At 54.2% G+C, this 8,747-nt stretch overlaps 2 protein-coding genes across 2 annotated transcripts in view; one reads left to right on the forward strand and one right to left on the reverse strand.

The window, feature by feature from the left end:
* The window catches only part of H257_07049 (hypothetical protein), a gene marked incomplete at both ends in the record, with an annotated part of 6,383 nt that extends 4,677 nt beyond the window's left edge, over positions 1 to 1,706 (forward strand). Inside the window, 4 exons of the mRNA XM_009832467.1 lie at positions 295 to 432; positions 761 to 840; positions 898 to 1,199; positions 1,284 to 1,706. Coding sequence (XP_009830769.1) covers positions 295 to 432; positions 761 to 840; positions 898 to 1,199; positions 1,284 to 1,706 — 943 coding nt within the window. The remainder of the gene's footprint in view (positions 1 to 294; positions 433 to 760; positions 841 to 897; positions 1,200 to 1,283) is intronic.
* A 5,569-nt stretch (positions 1,707 to 7,275) lies between these two features.
* Positions 7,276 to 7,702, reverse strand: H257_07050 (hypothetical protein; the record flags this gene model as incomplete). Its single annotated transcript, XM_009832468.1, has 2 exons — positions 7,276 to 7,485; positions 7,556 to 7,702. The coding sequence occupies 2 exons, from the start codon at positions 7,700 to 7,702 to the stop codon at positions 7,276 to 7,278; spliced, it is 357 nt and encodes a 118-aa protein (XP_009830770.1).
* Positions 7,703 to 8,747: the final 1,045 nt, after the last annotated feature.

Raw genomic sequence — 8,747 nt, forward strand, 5'->3', positions numbered from 1 at the left:
CAGCAACAGGTTTAAGCTTAAGCATATAGGAAAGGAAGCAAAACGTAGACCAGGAGAGTTAGAGCAGTCCATCAAGTGGAGCGCAGATGCATACCTTTCTGTGCGCTTAGGTTTGCTTGGTAGCCTGGAGTAAATATAATTTTGTCCAATTATGTGTCTTTACGGCTTCTCTTGTCCAATAGAATGAAATCACGACACTCGAACTGGGATTTTGATATTTTGAATCACGACAAAGGAGGTGGGACAGAGGTAGTACCTCGACAACCAGAGCGCGATCGGCTCGAACCAAGCCAGTGTCCAGCGGACCAAGCACCTAGCACTACACTTCTACTTTCTGTGGGACTTAGTCAAGAGCCGCAAGTTCACACTGACGCACCTGCCCACCAATGTCATGCCTGCGGACGTCTTCACCAAGCACGTGCCCAAGGATAAGTTGAAGGCCGCGATGGCATTCATGGGCATGGGAGGCTGTTGTGGTTTCTGAGGGGTTACATGTTGCATACATTCTGAAGAGAAGACCGGTTAGCACTACCGGAAAGATCGCGGGAAGATCACAGGGACGCGTAGGCTAGAGTTCTGCATGGCGCTGCAGAAAGACCTGTGAGCCTTTTTCGAGGTCGGCTCATGGCCTCATGATCGGTAAGGCCGTTAGTCTCCATTTTGTGCAGCAGGCGTCCGGATAACGACGGGGGCGAAAACAAAGAATTGTTTAGCCTCATCGCCCGAAGCAATGAGTGACTCTGACCACCAACGCTCGTAGTCCCCTGTTAACGGGACGGAGCGATCCCGATCCCGAGAAGCCGAACACGGCCATCCAGTGCGCCGTCAAGCCACTACCCCGTTCGCCTCTCCACTCCGGGCGTAACCCACCAGCTGTTGATTAGCGATTTCAACCAGATGGCTACGCCAATACCCCATTTACGGCGCCCACACCGACCCCCGTGGCCGCGCCATTTGATTCTCCCGCGCCGGCTGCGACACCAACTGGCGCCACCAACCTGCCCCCTGTCCCCGATGTCGCCGACATGGGACAAGGCGACGAGCGCGGCTTCGTGTATAACGCGCCGGCGCTCCCTGACCCGCCCTCGTTCAACGGCTCGTCCCAATCGGAGCGGCGCACATTTATCCGCCAGTACAAAAAGTGCCTGGACCAAGTCAACGCCCTCCAGCTCAATGGCTCAAGACCCTTCGTGATGCCTGTAAGCGCATGCATGGACGTCTTTACTAAGAAGCGTGTGGCGATGTGGGACATGGCCAACCGCGACTACCGTGGCGTCACGTAGACAGAGTGGGCCGCATGGTTTAGCAAGGCGTTTGGAGAGGAGCCTCAAGACCTGGAAGTGCTCAAGAAGCGTTTGACGACGGCGATCCGGTTCGATACGACCATCCTGGACGCCGACTCACGCATTGGCAAGATGCTGGACAACCTGATGCGAGCCTTGGAGCGCGACGACCAAGCATGGGTCTTGGACCAAGAAGGCAAGGCAGTTGTCGACATCATGGTCAAGGCGATCAAGCCGGTTGGCCTGCAGCAGTCGGTCCAGCGTCAGCTGGCCCTCCAACCCAACAAGCCGTTGAAGTCCAACGTGTACCGTTTCGTTGACTGGCTGCGCGTGCATACCGCCAGGTACCACTTGTATGCCCCGGTGGACGACGAGAAGACCACAGCCTGCGATGGCAGCCGCAGCACCATCGCGGCCGTCTAAGCCTGGGATCTGAAGGCAGCGTTGACAGCAGTAGTGGACCTCCCCGGCGTGCACCAGCCCCCGAACAAGCTCCGACGTTACATTGGTAACAGTCGGTGTCATGAAGTCCCTGGAGCGAGCCTGCGTGGAAGTCAAGGTGATTTCGCCGGAGCCATCCGTGATCCAGCCGTATGACCAAGCACCTGCCCTCAAGGTCGACCGCCAAGTGCAGTTCAAGTTGGTCACCCTGGACACTCCCTGTGGACCTTTGGCCCTGCGTGGACTCAAGGCCTGGGTGGACTCTTCCTCCAACGCGGCAGAACTCCTGATCAGCCGGGCTGTGATGGAACGGCTGGGCTTCTCTGAAGACGAGTTGCTCAGCCACGCATTTGCCAAGCAAGAAGTCTGGGATGTCAGCGACGCGGACAAGCCGTCTGTGATGGCAAGTATCAGCCGCCTGACTCAAGTGGCCGCCTCAAGGGACGAGTGCGGTGATGACGGCATGCACTGTGCCACCCCCAACATCCAAGTCCCATCTGCTGAAGACGCAGAAGGCGAGCGGAACAGACGGCAAGCGGCGGTTAAAGCGGTGATTCAAGACAAGCTCCGTGCCGCCGAAGACGAAGGCTTGACCGCAGACCTCCTCGAAAAGCTGCGACTCCTCCTGGCCAAGCACGGTTATGTCTTCCGCCTGGAGATCGGCCATGACGAGCCGATCAAGGTGGAGCCGCTGCGGGTGCGCATCAAGCCTGGCGCCGTCCCTGTCAAGTGTGGCCTGCGACGATACCCCCCAGCCCATGTAGAGTTCCTGACGACACATGTGCGCGAGCTCGAAGCAGCTGTCCTGGTGTACCGAAACAACGCGCAACATGGGCCTCGGCGCCGCGCATCGTCCCCAAGAAAGACCCTGGCGACTTGCGCATGACCATCGACAGCCGGCTCATCAATGCGTGCACGGAGCCTATGCCATGGCCTATTCCGAACCTCGACGCCGCCCTGACTGTCTTTGTGGGCGCGCGGGCGTTTTTCACCCTCGACTGGTTCAACGGCTACTGGCAGCTGGGGTCCATGACGGCTCCCAAATGTACTACTCCTTCATGACCATTTGGAGTCTACACGCCCACAAGAGTGCTTATGGGCTAGACCGACGCGGTGGCGTTCTGTCAGTCGGCGGTGGACTTCATGTTTGCCGACCTACTGTTCAAGGGAATCCTAGCCTGGCTCGATGACATGCTTGGCTACGCCGAGACCTCCTCGACCAAGTCCTCAAGATCTGCTCCTTCTTCGGCCTGAAGCTCAACTCGAAGAAATACGACTTCTTCCTGACCAAGGCCGTCTGATGCGGCAAAGTCGTTTCAACTGAGGGCGTCCAACACTCCCCCACAAGAATCCAAGGACTGTGTGCGCTCGCGCCGCCTGCCACGGCCGCCGACCTCCAACAGTTCGTATGCGCGACCAACTGGATGCGGTCCAGCATCCCCTGCTACACCGAGCTTGTGGCGCCGCTACGCCAACTCCTCGACGCAGCGACCAAGCAAATTGGAAGTGCGAAGAAGACGAAGCTCATCCGGGTCCAACTCACTGCCGTTGGCTGGGACGTTGGCCATCTGGCCTGCTTCGACAAGATCAAGGAAGCTCTCTTGGCGATGGTTCCCATGGCGCACCCACGGCAGACATGATGGTCTGCCTTTACACCGACGCAAGTGAAGGTTTTTCGGGCGCGATCGCCACTCAAGTACCATTTGAAGACCTGGCGCTGCCGTTGGAAGAGCAACGCCACCAGCCGTTGGCCTTTCTCAGCGGCACCTTTACTGGCGCAAGCGAGCGTTGGCCAATCGTGGAGAAGGAAGCGTTTGCCGTGGTGGAAAGCTGCAAGCGGTTGGACTACCTTCGTATCCGCCCAGCTGGCTTCCGCCTTTTCACCGACCACAAGAACCTGCAGTACATTTTCAATCCTGCCGGCCAGTCCCCAAGCATGGCGAGGTACCAAGCGCACAAGTTGGAGCGCTGGGCCCTGGTGCTTTCCTCGTTCCCCTACACCATCGAGTGCCTGCCCGGTGAAGACAATGTGTGGGGCGACCTGCTCAGCCGCTGGGGCGCCGCCCAAGCCCAAGTGCCAACGAAGTCCGTCCGGCGCCTCCTGGCCATGGTGTCGCCCCTGCAGCAGCCCAACTTTGACTGGCCCAGCCCTGCCGGCATCGTCAAGACCCAACAAGTGGCCGTGAAGAGGGGAGAGACCCCGCCAACCGCGTAGCGTGGAATGAAGACAAGAACCTGTTCCTCGACAAGGAACCGCATCTGGATCCCACCAAGTGCCACGGACCTCCAGCAGCGGTCTGCATCATAGCGCACCAAGGCGCCGCGGGCCATCGCCGGATCGAAGCCACGACCAAGGCCATCCGCGATATCTACGCCTGGAGCACCCTCGAAGCTGATGTCAAGACCTTTGTCCAAGCCTGCATCCACTGCCTCAGGGTCGACGGCTCAGTGGTCCCGCGCCCGCTTGGATCGGCGCTCCATGCCGAGAAGCCTAAAGAGCTTATTCACTTCGACTGGCTATCCACGCCCACGTCGACGAACGGGTGGCAGAAGATCGATCCTCGTCATCAAGGACGACATGAGCGGGTTCGTACGACTTTGGCCCAGTGAGACAAGCGACGCCGCGGCTACCGCCAATGGCCTCCTCGACTGGTTCATGACCTTTGGGTATGTCCATACCTGGGTCTCCGACAGCTGCTTCCACTTCAAGAACGAAGTCATCGACAAGATCCGCAAGGCCGCCGGCGCCCACCACCACTTCACGACCTCCTGCTGTCCTTGGGCGAACGGAACCGTTGAAGTAGTCAACCGACTGATCCTCCGCGCCGTCAAGACGCTTACCAGCGAGTTGAAGCTGCGCGCGACCGACTGGCACCTCGTCCTGGCCCTGGTACAAGGCACATTGAACCACATGCCGAGCGACCGACTTAGCGGCATCGCCCCGGTGACCGCCTTTACTGGCCTACCTACGACGACACCCCTGTCAGCGCTAGTAAACACCTTAACCAAGGAAGTCGCCGACATCGACTGGCTCGACTCCACGCGCAAGAAGCACATGGACGAGCTGCATGAAGCGATGCAACAGCTGCACCGTGAAGTAGCTGCGACAAACGCCACGATGCGACGCCAAGCCCGCGACAGCCAAGCTAAGTCCAATGCCATCCAGTTGCAGAAGTTAGCGATAGGCGACTTTGTCCTCGTTGGCCAAGTGTCCCGCCAAGGCAACAAGTTGTCCCTGCACTGGCGCGGCCCAAGCAAGATCGTCCGGATCGTGACTGACTATGTCAAGGAGACCCAGCAATTGGTTCAGCCTTACGACGTGTCCCTCCACCACGCCTGCCGACTCAAGATGTATTGCGAAGGCGGCCGCGATGTGACCGAAGACCTAGCCGACCATATTGCCTTTGGCAATGAAGGGTTCCATGTGGCCAAGCTCGGCGACGTCCGCGAAGAAAACGGCGAATACCGAGCCTTCGTCTACTGGCTTGGCCTCGATGAAGACGAAGCCTCATGGGAGCCCGTGCGCTCCCTCTATGAAGACATCCCCATCGTTTTCCCCCGCTGGGTTCACCAACATGAATACCAAGAAGAAGTGAAGAAAATGGCCGCGGAACTCGAGAAGACCCTCGGACACTCCATTTAGGGGGAAATGTTCTGCATGGCGCTGCAGAAAGACCTATGAGCCTTTTTAGAGGTCGGCTCATGGTCTCATGATCGGTAAGGCCGTTAGTCTCCATTTTGTGCAGCAGGCTGCCATTCGTCGTGCGGTTGAAAGATGTGCATTGTTGGCGCATTTTCATTGGACGAAATGATTAGACTTAAAATAGAGCAGAAAAAGTAATTCGTAGTAAGAGACCTCAGTTTGGAATTTAATTCGGCCTCCGCAAGAGGTTCACGTCCGGATAACGACGGGAGCGAAAACAGCTAGTCACTTCCAAAGTAAGAGCCAAGAGAGAAAGCTCTCCATACCTTTGAGTTCGTCGCACACATAATCTGAAGGGGGGAACAACAGAGTCTTAACCAACTGATGTTTTATTGCTTGTCATCGTAAATGGTCTCGTTAGTGCAACGGTAAAGTCGACGGTTGAACACCACTGTGCGCCGGGTTCGAGCCCCACAGAAGTCCTTGTTTTTCATAGTAACATCAACGTTTATTGCAATTTTGGTTCCTGCGCTGGTTTGAACCTTGTACATTCTAACACCACTCCCGGTTGCTATGTCTGCCGACACACAATACTCAAAGATTTGATGTATCCTCTTATTTTCGATGTTATCTGACCCAATCAGATATCACTGGGATCAGGTTAATTGAGTCTGGATTATCATCATTACCGTATAGGTAACAATAACTACTTTTGGGCCTTCGCGGGCACAATAACTACCCTCAGCGCCGCAGGCGGGCTAAATTTGACTACCCTGGGCAATATGGCGGGTTTATTAACTACCCGGTCACACATACAATCTCCTCATCAAATGCGTGGCTGGCTACCCCAGCTATATTTTCAAATACAGCCATAACTATTGCTGTACTGCTCAAACAACTTCGAAATTTTGGGATATCGCCACCAGGCTCTTCGACTACTCTGACATTGTCATTGGCCAGCAAGACCTTCAACCCCCTCAACTGACTGAGACTTTGTCCCAGCTCAATATTCAATAATCAACCATAAATCCCGCTAAAATGGTCTAAAATTCACGAAATTTTGGGTTGGCTGTCTTCACCATGCGCGACAACTCTTGGGTTCATTATGACGTTAAACTCGACGCAAGACATTCCTCCGCGAAGACTGATACTAGAACTATATGTTGTGGAACCGCTTCGCCAATTGTAGCGCACCTGCTCGACCAGGGGCGGTGTGTAATCTTCGGTTTTTACTTCGCGCAACGCTTCATACCTCGTGCTTCGAACGAGCTTCTTCGAAGTTCGGTCCTCGACTTCGTATGCAGCCCTTGCTCTCCGGATTCCCCAGGAGGGATTGATAAATCCTTGCGGAAATAATCCGGGGAAGCCGGGGATCGAACCGACGACTTTTGAGCTAGGAAACCGATCCTCTACCACTGAGCTATTTTCCTTCCCCTCACTGGGATCAGGTACAAACCACTTATAATCGACAGGGTGGATGTCATTTACACTATCTCCAGTAGTTTGCTACATATCGCTAACCATTGAAATACTCTTAACCCCTAGCTGGAATGCAGTGTTTTGGTTTGCACTGGATTTAACTACCGTCAAGTGTAATACGAATCGGACACTGATCTGCCTTTACAAGTGCGCAGAAGTCATCCCACAACAGCAGCACCTTCTTGGTCGCGCGATCAGGCTGAGCCGCAAAATTGTAACGTTACTTCAAAACTCCACCGATATATTCGCGTTCCACCACACCGTTGGTTTTCAGTAGATTTGACAATCGTTGTGATCTTGCATTGGAGCATGCACTTCCACACCGTCTTCCCGAAGCCCTGCCGCTCGATCAAATTTTCTTGAACGGTGCTCTTCACCTTTAACTTCGTGCTACACAGCACCAAAAACCAGCGGGTTATTTACGCCTGTTCAGTCCGCCAAGAGCATGGCGGTCACACGCTCCTTCGTTTTTCCGACGCACTTGACCCAGATCGTCTTGTCGCCGGTGGGATTCAAGGTCTTCGTTGGAAGGTACTCATAGTTCACCCTCGTTTGGTCGGCGTAGTAGACGCAGTCGATGTTGTTCCAGCACGATGGTTTGAACGTGCTGCGTGAAGGATTCAAGCACCGCCGGACCGTCTTCAGAAGTATCCTGGGACTGTCCATGCCGACGCTTGTAGCCATTGATCCGTTTTTTTTTTGCCAAAACCTCGTGGTCTTCATGGCCCAAGTCGATTGCAGCTTCCAACACCATGATGCGGAGCATGCTGTGCGTCACAGGGACCCCATCCTTTCGCATGTCAATGACCCAATGCAGCAGTTGCTCCTCGGCCTGAAACGTGAGGGTCGTCCTCATTCCAACAGCACAACTTTGCTGTTGTTGGACTGGATCCCATCCTTTGGATATGTATGCGGTTGGCCACCCAAGAGTACACCTTCCTTGCTGTTTCGCGGGCGTTGGACGTCAAGTGGCTGTAGAAGGCGTCGAGCGTAGCTGGCATGCCATAGGATTCATAAAAATTTATGATCGTTAGTCTCTCACTGTACGCGAATAAAATACTGTGTTCTTCTACTGCTACTCCTGGGGCCGTACTTGCACACCGGTCGCCCCTTTTGTGGTAGCGTTTGCTGGGGATTGTTGGTGACCATGGTAAAATCAAGAATATGCTGTGCTCGATGGCTGATGCTCCTCCAACATTTGCGCGCGGAAAAACCTCTATAAAATAATATATGTATTATATTTAAGAGTATTTATCAATCATTTGAGTATATTCTGGCGCGTAGTTAAACCTGCTAAAATTGCTCCTTCACTGGGTTGATGTTTTATTAATTTATACAAGTGTCCGACTCGAATTGGGTGTCCGACTCGTATTACACTTGACAGTAAGATGTACTACTCTGTTCTCGTATGACTGTCCACTTGTTTGACTTGATTAAAGTATACCGACTTGTTTTAAAACGTCTTGGTATTTGTATTGACCTCCAGCAAGACATATTGACTCGGAAATTTTTTATTGTATTTTTATACAAGCACTGACTCAACTTGTTATATTAAAGTCCGGGCTGTTTGGCGGTTGGTTCAACATGGTAACATTCGACACGCCTTCTTTTCGCAGCAAAGCAGTGGTAACTCGACGATGGGGACTGGCATTGTCGTGTTGAATAAACACGCCACGTTCAAGGTCACCTACTGGGAAACACTCCAAAATGGCAGGCACAACTTTGCCGAGAACCATCGATTCGTAAACATCTCCGTTGACATTTTTGGGGACTTGAATGAGGGTCCCCTTCGGCCGATTCTTGCTTGTTCGCTGGGCTGCCACGACCTCGACAAATGGCCAAACGCCAATCTTGCCGTCGAAAACCACCTTCTTGTTGTGGTCGAAACGGGGTCGGGCGAC

Source organism: Aphanomyces astaci, assembly GCF_000520075.1.
Source record: "Aphanomyces astaci strain APO3 unplaced genomic scaffold supercont1.14, whole genome shotgun sequence".
NCBI classification, from domain to species: domain Eukaryota; phylum Oomycota; class Saprolegniomycetes; order Saprolegniales; family Verrucalvaceae; genus Aphanomyces; species Aphanomyces astaci.